This window comes from Haemaphysalis longicornis, unplaced genomic scaffold (assembly GCF_048455015.1).
Source record: "Haemaphysalis longicornis isolate Haplotype H1 unplaced genomic scaffold, Haemaphysalis longicornis Haplotype H1 scaffold_2, whole genome shotgun sequence".
In the NCBI taxonomy this organism is placed as follows: Eukaryota; Metazoa; Arthropoda; class Arachnida; order Ixodida; family Ixodidae; genus Haemaphysalis; species Haemaphysalis longicornis.
Window position 1 is genome coordinate 279,837,439 of NW_027526295.1, and position 22,561 is coordinate 279,859,999.

Genomic DNA, 22,561 nt, shown 5'->3' on the forward strand with positions numbered 1-22,561 from the left:
CCCGGAGCTAACACACACTCGAGGAGCTTGTCTTTTGTGGTTTAAAAGGAGTTTGTGTGCAGAAATTCCCAGTGGAGTCTTGCTGGCCGTGAGCCGCAGGCCTTGTTTTCCTTCTGTTTTGTTCATTTTTTCCCTCCGTTGCCGTGTTGCAGGTCGACCCTCTTAGCCCAGAGGCCTCTTGACAACTCCCGGTCGGGCTTCCAGGCCTGGCCCTTCATGAGCGTGCACACCTGGGGCGAGAGCCCCAACGGCCACTGGAAGCTCGAGGTGCACAACGATGGCCGCTACTTCGGTGAGTGAGCGGGGGCCGGCTCCGCTCCTTTGGCAGGTGTTGCCCGGCCCAGTGCCCCACACATCTGCACATTTTTGGAATTTCTTGTCCTCTCAAATGCCGAGTAATTTGCCACAAAAGGGGCTGCTGACCAAGATGGGTTTGTCTGGGTTGGAAGCAATTCTCGAGATTTTAGGATAGTCTGACTCGTGTATAGGTCACCCCAGAGTTACTTTGAATCCCCTGTTGCTTTGGAGTTACACTTCAGAGTCCCCTGCCATGTGCTGCTGCAAAAGTTTGTTTTTTATTTTAGCTGCACTGCCAAAAGAAATTACTTAGCCACTCTACACTAGTCGCTTGTGGTTCGAAAATCCCTCTTCCTTATTTTGAATGTCGAGGCAAACTACAAATTGGTGAACTTTGTGTGAGGGATGGCGAAAGACAGGTGCGATGTTGTGGTGTGGAAACCTTTTGCACCGATCTACTCGGGTCTTCATTGTCTCTTTGGGCTCACTGTTCGAACATCCCTCTGCCATGGTCAATGAGAAAAGTGCTACTGAAATGAAGACTTTGTAAGAAGAGTGATGCAGAGCTACTAACAGCTGAAAGTTTTATTTAGGAAAACATACTTGTGTACACAGAATAAATGCCCGTGTCATCACAATTCGGCGTTACTATCTGACAAAAGGATTTGATGCGTAACATCAAGAACAGAAAACTGCGTACAGCCACAAGCCACGTGTGACACCCTTAATAACTAGGAACATCATGGAGGCGAAAAGCAAAAACGCCCACGTGAACAAGATTTCGGTGCACGTTAAAGATCCCCAGGTGGTCAAAATTATTCCGGAGCCCTCCATCACAGCACGCCTCATCGCCTGCATTGCGTCAGCGTGATAAACCCTACAATCAATCAAAACTGGGACGATGAAACCAACCAAGCCCCACCCAAATTAGGTGAACTCAGTGTCTGATAGCAAACAAGACTGCTGACTGACTCAGCCACTTCTTTTCTTCTTAGTGTAGAAAGCTTCTAGAATTTGTTGTTTTGAATGCTTTGTGTGCCCGTCAACGATGACCACCGGCACATGCTCTCTCTGCAGTGCATTGCTAAATGTGAGTACAGTGCCTCTGTCAGAGAGCTTTGATGTTTGTGAAGGCGAGCATTCAGGCGTTGGCCTGTCTTGACAATTTATTACATGGGAAAGGGACATGGTAAGTGTCATCTTTTTTTTTTGCTTTTGCTGTGTAAACTTCGTGCTATGTTCAATACCACAGCCCCCTTGTTTGTGGCTTCCTTTTTTGCCACCGTTTGAATTGTCTGGCAAATTTTGGAGCAACAGCTCTGTTACTCCAGGTACTAACCCCGGAAAAGGCCTGTTCATTGTAGCGTCAATATCTGACCTCCAAGCTAATGCTTCGTGCGGTTGCATAGTGAAAGTGTCTAATTGCTTGCTCATTCTAAGGGGACAGGGGGAGAGAATAAGGGCACACGCGATCGGAAAAAGACTCATGGAGTGATACACTCCAGGCCTGCACTTCAGGCTGCATCCAAGTTCACTGCGAGTTTGGGCCTACAACACCAATTACACCTGGCGGCGTCAGTGTTTTGTCTTGTGGTGCAGTTGTGTGTTCACTGTGTGCTGTTGGTGTGAAAACCGAGCTATCACTCGCCAGAACATGTTCAACCACAGCAAAAAAATCTTTTCGTTTGTTTTGTTTGTATTGTTGTGCAAAGTTTTTCCCATTTCCAAGGGGTGTTTATTTGTAAAGAAAAAAAACTGGCAACCAGTGCGAAAGGTGCTTCCACCGTTTCCAGGTAAGGGTTTAAAGAAGGTGCGCAATAAGTTGTACTGCTGCCAACGATGCAACAGTGGCAATCTTGGTTGCAACAGCTGCAAGTTATGCCGAGAGGATTACAGCACAAATTCAAAGCTCAGCATCTGCCCTGTTTAATCGGAGTCACAAAGAGAACTTGGTAGAGGAATGAAATAAGAATATGTTCACTAAGGACGTGTTCGCTTGACAGGGGGTGGGAGCAGTTGAATTTCTATGGACGAGGCATTTCTAAGGGTGGCAACATCCATGGGGCTTAAGAATAGCACCCATACATTGAAAGCCAACATAAGCCATTTACTGGATGACCGTGGCATACCTACATGTAGGAACATTTTGCTGATGTACAAGGGGCATCCAAGTGTGGATGTGGAGAGGAAGTGCCTTTCCATATTTCGAAGGCATATCTTCTTGTGGACAAAACAGAACATGCTGCACTTGTAACAAGCATTCAAAGTTAGATATAATAACTGCAAGAAAACTCAAGGTGCATATTTCTTTTAGAAGCTTTTTGTAGGCCAGCATACTGATTTGTATATCCTATTACATATCCCTCAGTCACAAAAATTAGAAAAGTTTTGCTTTTTGCTAGCACCACCGCAGACCACTGGACGTTGCGTACGCATGCTTGGGACATCCGTTAGCTCTTGTGCAGACCTACAAGAGTCCACAGCTCGAATCTGCCCCACAGTGGCTTTCAGCGGTTGGAGGTGCAGATGATTCAATAAACATTGTGCACCCGTAGTTGTAAAATTCCGAGCAGTCGCACTCTCTGCATCTTCTATGCCCCCTCAGGTGCGATATGGCTCGTCAAGGGCGCGGGGATGAGGAGGGTCAGCCTGTAGTGGGTGCGGTGGAGTGACCGGTGTCGCCCTGCAGGGAAGGCCACTTTGAAGGAGTGGTCCATGATCCTGTACGGCACGACCGAGGACCCGGACGTGTGGTCGGCGGGAGTTGGCGGCAGCGCGCACCCGCCCTCACCGTTTGGCGACGTCCCCAGCGGGCCGGAGAAAGAAGAGAGCGAGAAGCGGCAGCGGCCCACAGCGCCGCCCCAGACGACCACCAGGAAGGCGGCGACGACCAAGGCCCCGACGACAACCGTCGAGCCCCCGGCCCTCCCACCCGTGGTGTCCACAGTGAAGACGTTCCCCGTATATCGGCCCATGAAGCCGCCGCCTTCGCTGGGCCGGCCGCCGAGCGACCCCGAGTCACTGGACAACTTCATCCATTCCGACTCACGCCGACCAGGTGAGCCCATCACATTTGTCCAGCAGGTTGTGCACGTGCTCCAGAACGCCTTCGGGCCCTTCCGCCTCCAGCCCACCTACTACATACAGATAGCCTGAGGGGCATCTCCCCCCTTCCCCTCTGGTCTTGTTGTTTGCTTTTGTTAGTGCAGGCTTTTTTGGTGTGTCGTTTGTGTTTTTCAGCTCTGCATTTACTCACTATGGTTTGGCCCAATGTTTGGCAAGCAGGGTTGTAGCCAGAACTTGGCGCTGTGTGGGTTTCTCAAGAGGTTTTTTTTTTGTGTGCATGTGGGTGTTAAGACTGGATGGAGTGCAAGGGCAAGTTGAAAACTGCAGTACGGTATTTACAGGAGTGTAAATCAACTCCTTCTTTCCAAAATGGACATTTGAAAGAGGAGGTCAACTTTTAGGCGAGGCATATGAGCCTGCATTATTCCAGTGTGTGTCTCCAGAATTCGGAAATTGGCCTATGCTTATGTAATTGTAGCCAAATTCTGCATCTACAGCATAAGCTTGAGAACAGAAATGCTATATCCCAAGACGTTTGCAAAAAAAAAAAAAAAAAAGAAAGGTCCCCTGCTGTTTCATCAATTCGTGGGTGTGTCAACACCACTCAAACATAAGTGCTGTTCTACACAAACAAACAAACAAACAAAAAAAACAGATTGTCCATTTTTAAGAGATTGCAGATTGTCCGTTTTTAAGTGATTAATATCAGTAAATGGAAGCTGACTCTTTGATAAGCCTGTTTTTGTAGCCCCAACTACAAACGCACATGCCCACACACACCGTCGCCTGGCTACATCACTGCAGGGCCATTTTGCAGCATTGAAAAGCATTGTGTGATGGGACTTTGAGTTCCCCTTGTGAAGTCATCTCGCAGTGAGAGAAATGCACATTTTGGCATGCGCACGTCCTTGCATGTGCGAGACTTGACTGAAATCAGTGGCTAGTTCTCTAAAATTGTGCTTCGGTTTACGGAATGTGTATGCATTTGTAGCAGTGTTTTTTATAGCTTTTGAATCTCCCAGAGGCAAGCTAGTGAGCATTCTACATTGCTGTTGGGGGGAAAAAAAAAGTTAAAGCAGTTATGCGTCTTCTTTTGTGCGCACCAATCCTGGCACAGTATGTTTTATTTTGTTTGTAATGCTCCTATTGCTCTAGTTTTCTCAGAGCAGCCTTTATCCATAGTTCATCCTGTACTTTAGGTTACAATTTTGTCTTTTTGTTCAACTTTGCAGCTAGTAGTACATTTCAGTTATTTTTTTTCTTCTTTTTTTCGTTGCATTTGCTGTGATTCTTACTTTGTTTTTAATATTTGCAAGTGATAGATCCACTGCTGCTTTTATGAGCAGAATGTGATACTAGTTGTTTGCTGCAGCTGTTAAGAGATGGCATTCTTGTTTTTTTTTTTTTTTCAAGACCACAGTGCAAAATTTGTTTGTACTTGGAAAACAAGATATCAATACCTCTCTAGGCACATCTTTGTTGCGCATTAAATTTTCTTGGGTGCCTTGTGTGTTTTCTGGATGTACTGAGGATCTTATTTTGCCATCTGTGCCTGATAACAACACCACTACTCATTTTTCCGCCTTGCCTGTTGCTTGGCTTTCTTGTGCATTCACACCCGCTTATTTTACCAAAGCATGCGATTTTAACTGAATTCCGTGCCTTGCAACTGCCACATCGTATTCACTTCTCACATCACTGCCTGTTGCTTTGTTCTCGCTTTGTGATGCTCCCCATTTTTAATTGCAATCTTCTTCTTGTTTCTGTTGTTCAAAGGCAAAAAGCGAACTCACCGAACGTAAGCATTTGCCCAGTGTGCTTGCATGCCACGTGACGCGTCTGCTGCCCATCTCACCGCTCACGTGAGATGTACACTCTGCTGCTTTCCACAATGTTTCTGTCTCGCGGCGTGGTGGGCTTGCTGCTTCTAACTGTTCTGCACGCATTCTCGTTGTTGTTGTTGTTGGACATTGGGGGCGACAAAATTGACGCTCGAACTTGTACCCCACTGCACCTGTATGCCGGCGTGCTTGTTATTGAGTTACTGTTGCTTTTATTATTACCATGTTGACTATTCACGGCCATGTGGACCCGTTGATTGAACTGTGGCATTTGTTTTAGCGGCACTATTAGTACTTAGTTTTGTAGGAGTGAGAGAGAACCAGCAAAGTTTTGGCGTGGTAGCATATGTATGTGACTAAGACGGTACCTGTAAAACCATGCTTGTATATACAGAACCTGCCGTTGGTTTAATTACAAAATCGCAATTACAAATAGATCAATGTATATAATCACCTTTTATTATTCTTCCAGCAGCAGGTTACTTTTTCTGGTCTGCTGTAATTTAGTTGCAGTTTTACGTTGATTAGTGTTGTAAGTGTAAACTGTGAAAGCATACATTCCTGAATTATCTTTGCGAACTGCAACATTGGTTACAGTTGTTTGATAAATAACCTTATTACGTTGTTTTTTGAAGTACTGACAAACTCACCTGAAGAGTGCATGTGTGTTCTTGATGCAGCAGCATAATTAAGCTGCATGATATGTGCGTTCGTAGAGCGAAATTCGTTTCCTAGGGGCCCAAAATTGCACACATGTGACCCCGATGCGTAACGGCAGCCAGGTGAAGCGGGTGTGGAAGTGACTTGGAAAGGACGCTCTTTTTGTTTACCACTCAGCTTTCACTGTGCACTGTTCCACCCGCAGTGAGGCAGCTAGTTGCCGCACAGGTTTCGCTGCATTGTTATGGCCAGCCTAACTCTGGTAAAGGAAGGCTGTACGTGAATTGTGGAGCACTAAAGCGAACAGTGTGGAATCGTGGAGGAAAATGACTTTTATACAAAGGAAAACAATAAAAATGTTGAACACTCACTGGAGTCCTTACATGCCTGATCAAACAGATAGAACTTTTTTTTTTAAGGAATATTATTGCAGCAAGGAAACATGGAAGTGTGAAAGCAAGTTTGCCTTTGCTGGTAGAGCGCAGTGCCAAGATTACAAGTTTACCACTTGGGCAGCAGCAGTTACCCAAAAAATGACTAAAAATTCGAGGCAGCTTGTAATTCTATATACTGAAATGTAATTTCATGGTTTGAAAACAAGAGGCACATTTGCAGATGTTTGAGCCATTTCTTGTCTTTACTGCACCAGCCATAATAACGCATGCATCCGTTATAGACTGTTGGCAACTCAGCCAACTTTTGGGATTGAACAGAATTAGTGGCAAGCTACAGATATTGAACCACCATGGCACAAATACAGATAACAGTGGGCCTGTGGTTGCAGCAATCACCCTAGAAACAAAACCAAATGGAGGTGATGACAGTGGCACCTAATTGACTCATTATGGCTGCTGTATGCTGGAACAAGCAAATGAATCTACACTCCAGCAAGCTATGGGAAGCAAGGGAAGAATCACATTAAAAGGAACATATACTAGTTCAGTAAAGGAAACTTCCAGTGTACTTTGACGGCACGAAAAGTTCCGAATATCCCAATGCATGATGTATTTTAGTTTACTGTTCCCAAGATATTCTTTGTCCTTTTCACAATGCCACTTTGTAATTCTCATAAAATAGTTTGATATGTGATGACAGTCAGCATGCCCAAGCTCAGTACTCTGCTGCGTGCAGCACCAGTTTTGTTGGTAAACTTGACGCGATATGGTACACCATCTTTAGGATTTCAATTGAGCTCCGAAGACGACATTCTTCATGCAGCCATGAAAGTTTGCTATCTGTACTGCTTTGAGCATGACCGCCACAGGGATCCAAGCATGAGCATTCAAAGCGGTGCGTACTGGTTGTTGCAAGCTTTTCATGGTTGTGCCATTTTTGCACTTAGCGCTGTAACGCCTTCAGTCATTTCAAAATGCTGTAACAGTTAGTACTTAGGATTGGCAAACTCACTGGAAGGAATTAATATGCTGCAGCCTCGCGGGACGACATTTTTTTTCTCCCGATGGCAGCAGCGTAGCACGTAACAGTGCTTGGCTGTACTCCGCCCGAGAGCTTTTATTAACCCGTTGCAACGCGAGGCACAGGGGAAGTGCTCGCCTGAGAATCCACGCGCGGCAGCCCTCCGCCTGGGCGAGTGTGGTGGTGGTTTGCTGGGCCTCGGCTCTTCAAAGCGGGGCCGAGGAGGGTGCTCAGGGCCCCGTTGTCTTTCAGCGGAGAGTCTGCCGCCGGGACTCTCGGTGCACGGGACTCGGGAGAACCCAGCCCGTGGCACCGGCGCGGCCTCCGACAGCCGGCCCGTCGAAGGAAGCGGTGCGGCGGCAGCACACGGCTGCTGCCTAGGTTTGTGGCCGTCCCTCTTGGTCCTGCTCGTGGCCTTATAACGGTGGCGGGCTCTGTTGTGCACGCCGCCGCCGCCGCTCGCTTCTCCGCCTCCTCCTCCTCCCTCCTCCTCAACCCTCTGCTACCACTAACAACCGATCCAGCAGCGGGACTACAGTGTGCCGGCGGTCTCTGTGTGTGCACGTGTTGGCACGCGCGTCCTGACTCTCAAACCTCACTGAGAGCACTCCGTGCGTGTGTGTATTGTGCTCATCATTGCGATGCCAGAGACGATCCTGTTGTGGTGGGTGCGGCCACAAGTCCTCGTCTGTACAGTATTACGTCGGTAACTGTGGGGCAATGTGTACAAGCTTTCCAGTCCTGCCAGTTGGGAGAAGATGTGTCTCGGTGATGACAGTGATTTTTTTTAGTCATAACATTGCAGGTAAATGTGCAATGCACGCTTTTAAATTTTCCCTTTGGTCCGGTGTTTAACAGAACTCTTCCTCTCAGGGGATAGTTGCTGAAGTCACAATTGTCATCTGGGAAGCTCCTCAAGTGGGAGGATTGGAAAGGTGCACCAACGAAGCCCAAAGTAACTGTCACCATTGTACTGAGCGGTGCCACATCACAAACTTTTCTCTACCAAAGCGACGTGGCAGACTGTGCAACCTGTAGGGGTGTGTATGCGGTCAATTCAGGGGATGCCCATTCCTGGCCAATGAGCAGTACTGCCGCACAGTCAGTCAAGGCAATGTTGGTGATGTGAGGCAATATTGAAGTGGGGTAACACTAGCCGACGTTGTCCTATATGATAGTGGCCGTTCCTCCCTGTATTGTCGCACGCCTCCTTTTTGATGGGGAAACACTTGTTCCGTACAATGGTGACTGTTTGAGTGCGCACTCTTGTGGTCCCTTGTCACGTTACTTTTAGTCGTTTTAACTGTGTCGCCATGGAAGCAAGCGCTGGCTCTGACTTTGTTCCACACTAAGCATGTAAAAGAAATTTAATTACTGTGTGACGTATCTGCCCTGAAGAATTCACGTGGTTTGATCAGCGCACAACATTGGTGGTCGAACAAAACTTCTATTCGTTCTATATCGGCAGAAAAATGAGTCAGGAAAAAATTTTTAAAAAATCGTTCGGCAGATTGGAGTAATTTTGTTAGGCCTTTTATGCTCAGTTTCTCTGCAACATTTCAGTGCTCCCTGTGCATACAGCAATTGCTCTGTGCCTCGCTTATAGAATGGAAACCAGTGAGTTTGTTAAACCTCTTGTTTATATTTTGCTATCCGTTTACCTGCTTGGTAGGGACTCTTGCGGGGCTTAGCGCTGTGCCTTTAGTCCAACGTGACATTATTTGTGACAACCATGTGACAACAAGCTCGCTCTTCCTTGCGTGGGACAGAAAAAAAAACCGAGTGTCATTCGGTTCTTGTCGCACGCATCAATAGCACCAATCCATATCGTCATGTGACAGATAGCCACATAGCATGGACTGTTTTTGTCCTGTCATCATCATCATTTCTTTTTTTCCTTCATATTCACATCCTATATATATATATATATATATATATATATATCTATAGCTTTCGTGTGCCAATCTAGCCACATGCGTTACTCAAAGGTACTTTTAAAGTGAATTTGGGGCTTGTTTGAATTCAGTGCCAAGCAAATGTGACCTAAGGAGCTGTGAATGCAAATGGCATGCTTGTCATAACCTTAAGATTGTTTGCTGCGGAATGGAAAGGTGTACGATTTTTGGCTAGTACCAAACCTTGGATAATTTTAAAAAAGAAAAAGAGCAGCAGAGAGTGTCGGCAGGCTACATGTACACTCGTACCAAAGACATTGAATTCGAATCAGGACATAAAATGGTTCTATAGATTGATAATTCAATGCCCACAAATGAAATACTTCATGCAAGCGTATTACCCTATTGCGTTAACTCTTTCGTTACCGTGGGAAAATTGACCGATTTTTAAGGGTCCAAGAAAACTTCTTTTTTCAGCTAAAAAAAATTTGTTAGGTACTAATTACAAAAACACAAAACGAAGATTATTTAACGGCCTTTCCAATAACACTAGTTCTCTAAATGTTTTCATATAGCGTAGTTGCGAAAAAAAAATATCAAAATCAAAATTTTTCTCAATTTCGAAAAAAAATGATAAAAATGAGTTGTATATAACAAACCACCGGTACTAGAAAGAAATTAGAATATAGGTACATTTTGTAGGGAAACATTTGAAAGACGTGCCCTAGAAAAAATGTCGACATGCGCGGAACAGTTTTTTAGATATAAAAAAAATGTTACCACGCGCGGTGCTCGTGTCATGCGGTGAAGCCCAACTTCTAATTCAAAATGTGCAATTTCGGGTGGTTCCGTGGAAGAAATCTGGTGGTTTCACAGTATCAGAGGCACCAATTTGGCCCCACATAACGTAAAAACACCTTGTCAATGACTGACTTTGCATTTACAGCCAGCGCATTATTTGGGACAAGTACGCGATGCAGAAAAACATGCATGAAGTTGAAAACAGAACTTCGTGGTTGATGCTTGACGTTCACGGTTAGTTATCTCTCAAAACATACAGTTGAGCTTTATTATCATCTTCTGACTCGCAATTGTAGCCCTGGTTGCAGGAATGAGGTGCAATGCGCTAGAATCGTGCCCTGCAAACTTTGGCCGAGTAGCTGTTGCGCGATAAAAAAGATCAGCACAATGAGCCTCCTCCATTGCAGCGCCACCTAACATTTTGAAATAAGTACAAAAACGTATCGGAAACTCCTTCCGAATAGACAGTTCAACTAAGCAGCAACATTAGACACCCGGATATACCCTCGTATGGAAACGAAACTGGAAGGCGAACAGCTGGCAGTGTGTAAGGCTAGTTTGAAGCGCTGTCCTCGTCGGAGCAGATATCTGGTGACCGGGTGTGATCTTTTGACTTGCATCTGAAGTTCTTATTGCAGAAATCAGGTTAGGGTTCAGTGAAATCAGGAGCAGCATGCTTTGTTCGAGGATTAGTCGCGGACGCTCAAGGCGCCATGGCAGGTAGCCTTGAAGTTGGGTAACTGCGTATTAGTGCTAAATATGAATTTCGTGATGCAGAAACGAAACCGAAACTGTTGTAAACAGTTCGTGAATGGTCTTGGGGTAAGTAGAACTACCAAACAACTTAGAACGTGCGCAAAGGCAATAAAACTGCCTAAAATCATAAAGTAGCTTTGCAAACAGGCACTGCTTGATATTGTCAGCCGATTTTTGGGATTATTACTGTCGGAGTGCAAACCTGACGATTGAAAATCGTTTGCTGGTTCATCATTCATGCGCTGATAACAAACGCTTATTTAGAATAATTGCGAGTGGCACACATTCTTCGTTGGTAGCAGTGACGCGCGATGACCACGCCCATTTTTCACACTCAGGTGATTGAAACGCGTGTCAAAAATGACATTATTGTTGGAAAAATGAAAAAAAAAAAAATAGATTTTGAAAGACCATTTTCTGATCTAACTTCAAACAGCTTTACTTGTTCGAGCAATGCCTGCAATGCTATGAAAAGGCGCTCCGAAAGTGTCGTTCACATTGAACGATTTTGAGTAGGTGCGGTAACGAAAGAGTTAACATGTCTAAAATACATAACATACATACATACATGAGAATTACTGTGTATTTCCGGCAAGAGTTAAGACAGCCCAGCAGAAATACGGCATTTGCAAAAAAGGCGTGACAAATGTGGGCTTAATTAAGGCTTCTATCAGCACTGGGTTTTCATGTCTATCCGCGTCACCACTGCTGGCAAATTTTTGATAAGAGTGTGGGCGTGGGAATGTTAGGAATACCTTCGAGGGTTCAGTAATTAGAGTTCAGTATAAATGCACAACACTGCTATACTTCAATCTTCAATGGGGTTTTAAATGTTCTCAAATATATGCCGGAATTCTATATCTTGATGTCCTGGTTTGATTGGTTCTACCGTATTCCTCCACTTAAATCTGTTGAAACAGTCTGTCGCAATATGCAGTTCTGATTTTTTTGCTCGGGAAAAATGCAGATACATCATCGGAACTGGAGCAAGGAATCTAATCTAGCCTTGTAGCCTTTATTTCTTTCTCCATCTTCACACCCCCCCATCTCCTGCCTTAATTAAGTCTCAGGTGTGCTTAAAATACACAGCATCTCTTCCATAGGAGTAATGTACCATTTCATGCAAGCATGCAATTTGTTTTTGTGGCTCCTTTAAAAACGTCGCTGCTTGGTCTTCATGTAGCGGGGAAATCGCCCAAGGCACGAAGCACAAACACGCAAAAAAAAAAATGACAAGGGACCTATTGGTTCCTCCAACCTAGAGACACTGAAACCTTGAAGCTGTTATGCATCATGATCTTGCCTGTTTCTTCAATTTGCTTGTTGTGCCATACGGTGGAACAATATTCTTTTAGCACAAAAGCTATGATTGCGAGAACTTGAAAGCGTGCTCTGTTCATCTGGCCTTTGTAAGCAAGTGTCAGTCTTGTTTGTATTTCTATTCCGGTGCAACATACTTGTAGCTTATAGGATTTGTTGTTGGTTTATTGTTCGGTTTTTGGTTACAAAACGAGTCCTGCCTGTCCTTTCTGTGTACCCAGTCATCACAACCGGTACACATGGTAGTGAAAAACATGGTAGCATCAATGTTCCACAGTGCAGAAGTCACAAGGAACTTGTCACTTCTCTCATGCCAAAAGTATTGTGCTGTGCAGTGTGTGTGTGTGGTACGTAGCTGAAAGCTGTTTGCTGCCAAACGGTGTCAGTGTTCTGCTTTTGGATATGAACATTCGACCATCTTCATGTTTACTATTGTTGCTCATTCCTATTTGTAATTTGCTTTGCTTTTATTTGTTATTGTTTATTTTATTGGGACAAGGCTTTGCTGCTTTAAAGCTTTTCCCCACACTGAACTTTGCAGCTGTGTGACCACTCTCATGTATTAAGCTAAGGGTGGGGTGTTGTTGATACACTCTTTGGTGCATGTTTGACATGTGTCTGAGTAAAGCAGATCAAATGTATGTCATTTTATTTTTAGTACTCTCAGCTTTCTGGGGAATTAAATTCGCAGTTTTCAAGCTTCATTTTTCACATGGCACAAGGTTGGCACTCTGGGTCGTCCAAATTAAACCGTAGTCCTTCACTGTGGTTTGCTGCATATGTCAGCTTAAGCTTTGGTGTGTTAAAATGAACTTTTTAACCATCTTAGTGGGTAGAAAGTAATTTGTGATGAGTTTTTCTGTTTTATATGCCTCGTTAAGTTCTAGCTCATCTATTAGAGTTGCCTAGGCTTACTAAAATAAAACCTTAAACAAAGCATGTACTTCTCCTGGGCAAGCACTGACTATGCATAAACAAAAAATTTATAAAAATGTGTGCGTTGTTTACATGTTTAGTATAGCAATAGAAACATCTTCATGACAAATGTTTTAATTGTAAAGTGGTGCACTTCAATCTGACTGCTGAATCATAATGGCCGTATTAGCACCTGTAACTTTCTGTATGGCAGGCTGTGCGATAACATTCAGTGCAGAATTTCGGAACGGGGTTTTACTTGCTCGCAGTTGCCAGTAAAACAGCTTTCGTTGCCACTGAGAGCAATTTCTCTTATCAGAACAGGAGGTTGCCTTGCACCTCTGGCCATTTGTCTAGATTTCTAAATGAGTAGGCCGCTTATTTATGTGCAGGCCATTCTAGTTTAAAAAGCTTTGTGTGTCTTTGTACATACTGTGTTAATACATACTCTTATTATCTTGCCATCTTGGCGAGATCTGTACATAGGTAATGTCGTGTTGTCACTGGGGGACATAAATGGTGGCTGCAATGGGCTACGGCTCTCATTAAGAGGTCAAGGCCAGCCTTGCCAAGTAAGGAGGTTTTTGGCTGACTGATCACTGGAATGGCAGAGCTTGAGAACGAGATGCATCATCACAGCTCTGATTTTTCTTTGCCCAATTCAAGCCAACTGCTTCACTAACAGAAATCGAGCACCCAGTAACAGCACGCGATGCACTCATGTCATCGCAAGTCTAGGCGCCTTGTTGTGGTGCATCAAATGGCAAGTTATCTCGCGTAATTCAGGTTATGATGCATTTAGTACTCTGTAATTGCAGAGCGTACAGTCCTGCTGGCATTTTGCTGTACTATTGCATATAACATGAGCAAGCATTTATTTTTGTGTCAGTCCATTTTGCATTGCGAATCGCAATGCCTAAATTTGTTGAAAGCCACCGAAGAGAATTTACGGTGGGTCAGTTGGCCACTTTTACACCCATAGATTGCTCACACATTGCAAAGTATAGTTGCATTTTGTTGTCTGGATTTCTCGCAAATTCAATAGAAGGTAAAGGGAAGGGTGTTTTGATATCAGGGCTAAATTTTGTGATGTGGTGGAACTGTTGAGGTTAAGTCCATGTACATAGCGAATTCGCAAGGGTGCCAGCATCATTTTAGAGATTGTTCTCACCAACCTAACATAACCCCTCTCTTACTGTTGCCAGCTCTCAACATCTGCAAACGTGACAACATAGACTTATGACATAGCAGTATAATGTGGCGTGTCGAAAGCATGGCCCGTCGAAGTTCGCATGAATCTTGAGAACGTGGTCGTGAGTCACAGTAGAACAGAGCCATACACTTTAGGCAGACAAACGCAAATTCTAGTTAACGGCAATGTCTTATTGAAAGACAATGTATAAACCATGTGTAAACCATAAGACAATGTATGTAACGATCAGGTTGGAATGCTATTAGAACCAATTTTGAAGAAATGGCAATGGCGATTGGCAATTGGCAATTGGAAATGGCAATTAGAAATGGCAATGCTTGTGAGCACAGGATAACTTGGAACTGTCAGCGTCTTGCCCGCATTTTTTTTTTTTTAAGATTGGCTTTTCTTGCAGCGTAGTCAATTTGTCAAATTTGCAAGAATTAAGCCCTTGCAGAAAGTACAGAGCCATTCATGGTAGTATACTCGCCAAGTGTAGCAGGAATGGTAGTTGCTGACAGAGTAGCATTTAGACTTCCAAACTCGTCATCATTCAGCTGCCCTCAAGGTACAGTTGTGTTCAGCATGTCCTGCAATGCTACATAGTATTCAGGTGCTAATACTGTCAAAACAATGACTGTGGCTTTAAATATTAATATTTAAAATTTGCTTGATTCTTTAAGGCCCCAATTCTAATTATATGGGGCTTGTACAATGCTGTGAATACTAATGAGTGTTGCAGTTCACACTGAGTGCAGCTATACTTGAGGATGTCGCTTGATGAGTTTGTCGCTGGATGTTTTTTCTGGCTACACTGCCTTGTATACTGCGTATAGGCTGATGCCCATGGCATCACGCACTGCCATTCAACTAGGAGCCGCAAAGAAGGCAGGGCGCAGGTGTTCTGCATTGTTACCAGAGATTAATCTTAGATTGAACAATACATCACCAGCGATTAATCTGCCAGCTGTTGATAGAGATATGTGGTATGACGTTGCAGTTAAATTATAGTTTAAGCTAATGCTTGCATTCGAGCTTGGGTATTTGGGTGCTTTTCTTTTTTGGGGGGGAGCCAAGAGCTACGTGGTGTCTAGGAGCTTATTTTTGTGCAGCTTGTTACAGCAATATGCATTTAGATAAGATTGTTAGGCTCACTTGTTTTCCCTGCTCTTGGCATAGCTTATCTTGTCTGAGCTCATGAAGTCGGGCTGTTGTAATTTCTCCCTGAATCTATTTTGTTCAGCGCTCTGCCACTTTTGTTGTGCGTGCTGCAGAGTATTTTTGCTGAAGGCATTGCAAAAATTTAGAAGTAACTTGAATACAAGTGCATATTTTGAAAGACAGAATCACCAGCAGTTTTTATGTTTTATCGCGCCACTTTTTTTTAATATCTCGTCTGGTGCGGTTTTAGAAAAAATGCATTTAAATAAATTTTTATAGAAAGGAAAAGAAGGCTCAGTCGCAGACTCTGTCTTATGCTGTACTTTTTTTTTTTCTTGTCTGTATAAATACGTGCACATTACTCTAATAGTTGTAAGGATGTGTTTGTATATACTGCAAAGCAGACCCTCTAGAATCCATTACATCTAGTGGTGGTCTTGGTGTGTAAAAAGGCATGGATAACAAGGTTATAGGTGGTTGCATCGTGTAGGCCTTTCTTTTGCTGTGAGCGAGCAAGTCGGGTATTCTGTGGAGTGTAGCCTTTTGTGAATTGACGGGACAGTGGTGTGTGTGTGTGTGCGCGCTTGTTCATGTGTATGACATCGTTGGGCCCAGGTTGATGTACTAGCAAAAGGCGCCTGTATATGCTACTACCATTGTAAACAGCTGAGGCATTTCGGTCTGCGGGCCTGTAAACATATTTTTTTTTTTCTGTGCACTGTGTTTTTTGATTGAACATATTGGCTATAGTTGATAGACCAAGTGAAAAAGAGAGCTGGGCTGTAATAAACCAACTTTACAAATTGAATCAAATGTTGTTGACCTTGCTCTCTGTCATGCAGATGCCCCTCCAACATTTATACTTCCAAGTGGTGGTGGATTCTCTTTATTTACTTTTTTCCTGGCCTCCTGCCTATGAAGGACACAAGGATACAGGAAAACATCATTGACACATTTTTTGTGAAGCTGCAAAAAAACGAAGCCTCAAAATCTGCAATAGGACTAAGCTTTCAGGAGGCACTTGCCTGGCAAGCATATTTGTAAATAGCATATCAGTAAGGTGCAAGACTGTATGTTCTCACTGCTAGTATTTGAAATAATGTTTCCTTTGTTTTCATTCTTTTCAGTCAGCTATTAGTGTCACATGGTATATGAGTAACCGGGTTATTTAGGATATTAAGCATTTCCAACTCCTGGAGCTATTATTCCAAACATGTCCCCATGCCCAAACACTGTTCAGTCATCTAAATACTGCTTCTCTTCGTCTCCCTTCTAAATGCACATTCTTTTCAGGCAATCACTCTTGAGCACCGCACTACCAACATACATACATGTTAAAACACGAGCAAAATATAGCGGCGTGCTGTAAGGCAAAACAGCAACAGTTGGATCTTTTTCTAAAAATTGCACGAGTAGGACAGTAACAGGCTACAATTTACTCTTGGCAAGCATAACCTGGTAGCCTTGCCATTAACGATGTTTTGGTTTCTGCATGCTATGCGTTTGTTTCGAGTTGGATTTTCTCCCTCGCTGTTCTGACCACCAGCATGTTCAAGAACAGTCGGATCGCCTCCCTATCGTCATGTTTTAATTTCCAGTTTCATTTTTCACTGGTCCTCTTTTACTGAACTGGCATGAGCTTTTAGGAGGGTTGTCGTCGTAACGGTGGTGACGAAATGCATTCTGCTGTCTTGTGGTCAAAAGCACTGGCGGGGGGGGGACACTAACGTTTTGTGTCTGCAAACGATGAGAGCGACCACTACTGCACTCGGATGAGCCAATGTGTAATCCGCGTACACAGCCCCCCCTCCAAGGTAGGTGACCCACTTCATCTACTTCCGATGTCGTTGGATGCATTTCGATTCAGCCTGAGCGCTTGGCTGTCCCCCTCGGTTTAACGCTCCACTAACCCCCGGTTTCTGGTATTTTTCTCCCGGTGGACTGCTGGAATGGCGTGCTTCCTGCCTGTCTCGATTGCATGGGCATCGGAATGGTCTGCTGTTTTCGGATCTTTGGTTTGAAAGCCCGTTCCTCTTTTCCTTTTCATGTGAAACTTGGGAAGCACGCATACACGTGCTGTTTATTGCCTTTGTACACCAGCTTTAAACTTTTACCCATTGTGGTGACTTAGTGCAAAAATGCTCGTTCAAATCGTGGTTACACAAGCTGTTTTTGTCATTTGAGGGAAAAAGGAGAACCGTTTTTTCCACAGTATAATGAGCACGTGTGCACATTAAAGACTCTGGTGTGGTTAAGGTAATCACTTGCCACTCCTTAAGTGCTCTGCCGCTTCAGGTGCCTGCCATGTGGCATTACACGATGACACCAAATCTATGTATTCCATTACAACTGTAGCATGTGCATCTTTGTGGATCTCTATTTTTTTCGCGATTGCATCTGCGGTGTAGTGTTTCAGATGTTTCATTTAGGCAGAAACGTTGTTTGCTAAGTGCTGCATAGAACCACTTCTGCCACCAGCATGACCGCATTGCTTTGCAGGTGACATTCGTGCCAGGGAGAATTCGGCATGGCTCCAGTTTCTCGGTTTTGCTTTCTAGGAACAGAAATTCAACCATCCAGCCATGCTCTTGTTGTTTCGAGTTTAATTTATTGAGTTTAATATATGCACTTGTTGGGGCGGGTTTGGCGTTCATTTTGCACATACACATGTGCCAATTTAATTTGTTGAATGGTCATGGTGTTCTTGAGGGTGCAGCGGGACACATCGCTTACTGTGCAGTTGCATCTACAAGTTCCCTTTGATTTGCTGGCATGGAATGTGGTCACTTCATTTGCAACTGCTTCTGCATTAACCTGGAGTTTGGAACGTGCTTTGTCGCTTGTGCTTTTCACTGTGGTTCAAGTTTGTCAGCTCTATGGTGCGATATGCTTGCATGCCTGGAATGCAGCACCAAGTCTTTTTTTTTTTTTTTTTTTTTTTTCTCATCTCCAGTGCTGTAATATGTGATTGAATACCGTGCTTTGTAGCATAGTTCAGTGAAAATGAAGTTGGTCTATTTTCACTAAATCTGAATGAATGTGACTTGTGCCATACCAACTTATCCGGCAATACTGCCGCACTATTTGTGGCCGATATCATTTCTGCAAGTTGGTATTTAATCTGACAAAAATTGTGCCTTTTTGACTAGGAAGCTGATTGCCTAATAGTGCTAGCCATCTAAGGGCTGAGCACTCTGAAACGCTGTGGCTTTGAGTCAGAACACCTGTCCAGTTAACGTGGGGGCGGCCTGCAACTACAGCCCCAACGTAGTTCCTCAGGACCAAAAATAAAAGTTCTTTGTCTGTCTGTCTATTATAGGAGGACACGAAACTCATTCAAAATGCTTGAGAATTGAAGTCTGGTTGGTTTCACTAGATGGGACAAATTTTTACACTTGCACCATGTAAATTTATACCTTTTTTTATTATTACTTCATAGTCTTTGAAGGCTGCAGCGTATAGACATTGCTTAGAGTGCTGATTCTAATGAAGCGTGCTCTCGTGCATCATTCCGCCACCTCCCTTGCAGAGTGCCCCTACCCGCAGTATGCCACGTGGTCTGGCTGCGTGGACAAGTGCCCAGAAAGCACGTTCCCGTCCCCTCCGGCGACGTCTCTGAGCCAACTTGCCGGCGGTTCGTCCGAGCGTACGACTCTGCGGTGCGAGCACTGCCACTACTCGTGCCGGTCGTGCCGCGGCCCCAGCGACGACCAGTGCACGCGCTGCTTCGTCGATGCAGACTTGGTTGACGGCGGCTACTGCCAGTCCAAAGTCCTTTTGGCCCGGCTGAACGCGGCGGCGGTCTGGTACAAGGCCATGACGGTCGCCCTGATGACTCTCTGCGTGGTCATCGTGTCCGTGGCGGGACTGGTGCTTGTGACGCAGACCAACTGCCTGGCCGCCTGTTGCGGCGGACGGTCGGCCGGCCGGGACGCCGCGGGCGGACGCAGCGCGCGCTACTCGGGACTGCCGGTGCACACAAGCACGTTCCCTGAAGACGGCGCACCCGCAAAGAAGCCCTACAACCATGCCAGGGAGGACGACATTCCCAAGAAGCCCAACGTGAAACCGTACCGGGATGAAGACATTTAGGGACAACGTAGGCATAATAACGAACTGGGCCTGTGCGCTCTCGAGAAGCAGCAACTGTAGGTGCAGAAGAGAAAGCGTGGCACGGCGAGCAACAGGTGGTGTATTCATGCAGTGTTTTTGAGCTCTAAGTAGATTCTAAGGTGGAGTTTTTTTTCTTTGGTTCAAACATAGCTTCGCCAAGGCAAAGCTCATTGGGACAAAGTGTAAACCTCCACAGAGCATGTAGTAGTTAGTTGATAGGTACTTTTCTACTGTCTCGTAGAAGTTTGGTTATGAAACATTTTTCTTCAGTGACGATGTTCAGTCATGAGCATCCCACAGTTTGCAACATCATGTTAGGTATAAACTCCTTTTTGTTTTTGTTTAAGCCAAGCATCTTGTTGCTCGCCGACGCGTGCCAGTTACTCGCATACTAGCGATGCAAAGTGGCTGTGAGGCCCTTTTGGCTACCCGCGTTGGAGCGGCTGACTGACGGTGTAGTGTCTCACAGTCTTCCTGTCCTGTTGGCGGCACGCTTCCACCTGCATTGTTTGGTGTGTAAGTGTTGGCGGCTGTGTGCCTTCTCATCTTGCGGCTACTGAAGGACTTCCAAGAGCCACAGTGTTTGCGCCAAATGAATGCTAGCGACATCTTTCGATAGACGTTTCATCGCTGCGACAGAGACGCTCTGAGCGTGACGTGTGAGCATGGCGCTGTGATCTCCACTGGGCGTCATGCCTGCCATTGTTTGGTGCTGTTAGCCTCTGCCTGTGTGCTGCTGTGTACGCACCTTCAGGTCATGTGTTGGTGGAGCAGCTGTGTTTCCGTTTAGGTAACCTTTGAATTATTGTCTAGAGAGCATGCCACTGTGAATGGTTAGATGCTAGACTTTCGTTCTCGGGCGCTATTGCCAGTACGAATCTGCACAACTCACGAATTGAAAATTGTGGAACGTCGCAATTCCAGCCTGTTACACGGGCTGTCGTAATCGTTTAACTTATAGAGCATGCTTGGCGTTCGCAACGCTTCCACTAGAATCGAACAGCAGTGTTATAGGAACAAAAATGAACATACTGTTTTACCATTTTTTTAAATTTCAATGAGCAGTCAACATTGTTCCTTTGTTGTGTTGCACTGTTTGGTTAGTTAGGTTAAAGAATTGTTCAAAGCATTTACACCTATACTTCCTATTTCAAGGACCAGTTTTTTATTAATGTTTGTTTCTTTACTAGTACAATGCTAAAATGAACGAACGTTTTAATCCTGTATTTACTTTTAGAACTTTAGCTTGCATTTGATGTGGTCTTTCTGTCTACTTCTGTTGTGCCTACACACTTTGTTTACACTTGTTTTCTAGTCTGTTGAGACGTTGGCTCCGCTAGAATCTTTCCTTCAGTGATTTTGCACGAAATTCGATCAATGAGCTTGAACTTTAGTGACTTTGCAAGAAATTCGATCAATGACTTTGGATACATTGCACACTTTGTTTGGGGAATTTGCATCGCAATATTATACGTCATTTCGTGCTTTTTGCGAATTTCGTAAGTTATACAACAGACTTTGTTTTTTGTAAGAAAAGTGTTTTCCTCAGTCAAACCTTGTCGTGTGTTTTTTAGTGAAGAAAGCACCATATCTTTTGTGCAAAACTACCCCTGCATGAACCAAGAAACTGCTGCACAAACCTGTCTACAAATGGACAAATAACGAATACGACTTTAGAAGAATTGAAGGAGCAGAACACGGGATTTTCTTATTTCTTTAATGTAGATAAGAAACAAAAGAAAAAGACAATAAATACCTGCAGGTTTATTAAAATATACAAAACAGAATGCAGAAGCATCTCCATTTTCGGTGTAAGTAGTCATATAGTAAAATGCCAGTGTTCCTGCTTCATTGCTGTTTGTCAAGCATTGTTGTTTGCAACATTGCTTTTCAGTTCAGGGTCTGCGGACCTTCATGAGTACACAGATAACTCTATTGTGCTAGCAAAGATCTCAAAATTTTCTCTATTTTTCTTTGCCAGATGCCATTGCATTGGTGGTGCAGAAAGCTGCCCTTGCCGCTAGGCTTCCACTTTTTTTTTTTCTTGCAACTTCTATGCCCATTTTTACATGATGCTCAAGCTGAGCATGAAAGCCAAAGTTATCAATTAATATGAACATTCGCACTGAGCGCCTGTGTCAAGAATTTTATGCACATTAAAGATCCCCAGGTGGTCGCAATTAAGCCGGAGCCCTCTATAGCAACACTCCTCACATCCCAGGTGTTGCTTCCGCATGTCAAGCATGTCAACTCCACCCAAAAATTTGAATATTTTTAACTGCACTAAGCTTCAAATGAAATCCCTTGAACATTTGCATGCTGGTATGAATCCCTTTTGGCAATGTCCCCACAACTTCAACCAGTTCATAAAAGGATGGTAGGGCATTTATAATTCAGAACTACTAGTAGATCTTACCATTAGGCCAGAAATCGCATCATGTGAACCTGCGAAAAATTATGTAACTTTAAGCAACTGTAGATCCACCATCGGATACATTATGTAAGGCTATGCACCTCTACTCAAGCCAGGCAAGCCATGAAAACGCTACTTGCACCCTGCATGGTGACACCTTCGCACGTTTACAACCATTTTACATTCCAGCAACGAAAGTGGAGTGACCTGCCCACTGATGAAGCAAGCCTCCTCAATGATGTGTGCGATTCAAAATGGCCGTCGAGCATGTCGTCATTCATCAAAACTGCCCACGTATACCTTGTGTAACCTCTCGTATGTGAGGAACCGAAATAAATTATGCTTTAAAGGACAGCTTGGCCTTGCTGAAAAAGCTGGCAGTGTGTGCTTATTTGAATGGCCCAATGCTATAGTATGTTGCCTTATTTCCATGGAGGAAAGATACCATACGAGGGGGCATCAACTGACATTCTTGAAGCACAGTCACAAATAAAACAGGATTCGTGGGGAATGCTGTGTAGTCACATGACATACAAGCCCAGCAACAGTCAAGGCGTGAGTCTTAAGAAAATCTCCAAGCCTTATGCCAGATTTATATTGAAAAGCACAAAAACCAGTGTAGAAAATGCTCGCGGGGGAACTTGCAGCAATTTATAAATTTTGGGGAGGTAGTAGATGGCATATGCCTGCAGGAAGCTATGTTCCTAGCCGAACT

The 22,561-nt window shown here is 44.3% G+C and overlaps 1 protein-coding gene across 2 annotated transcripts in view; it reads left to right on the plus strand.

Moving 5' to 3' along the window:
• LOC144170756 (proprotein convertase subtilisin/kexin type 4-like) overlaps nucleotides 1-22,219 on the plus strand; it is a 215,056-nt gene extending 192,837 nt beyond the window's left edge. Inside the window, exons 12-15 of one of the 2 annotated variants that reach the window (XM_077700740.1) lie at nucleotides 153-292; nucleotides 2,987-3,355; nucleotides 7,533-7,661; nucleotides 18,850-22,219. In XM_077700740.1, coding sequence (XP_077556866.1) covers nucleotides 153-292; nucleotides 2,987-3,355; nucleotides 7,533-7,661; nucleotides 18,850-19,412 — 1,201 coding nt within the window. In that variant the 3' untranslated portion in view covers nucleotides 19,413-22,219. The remainder of the gene's footprint in view (nucleotides 1-152; nucleotides 293-2,986; nucleotides 3,356-7,532; nucleotides 7,662-18,849) is intronic. The other variant, XM_077700741.1, reaches the window with a different exon arrangement.
• Nucleotides 22,220-22,561: the final 342 nt, after the last annotated feature.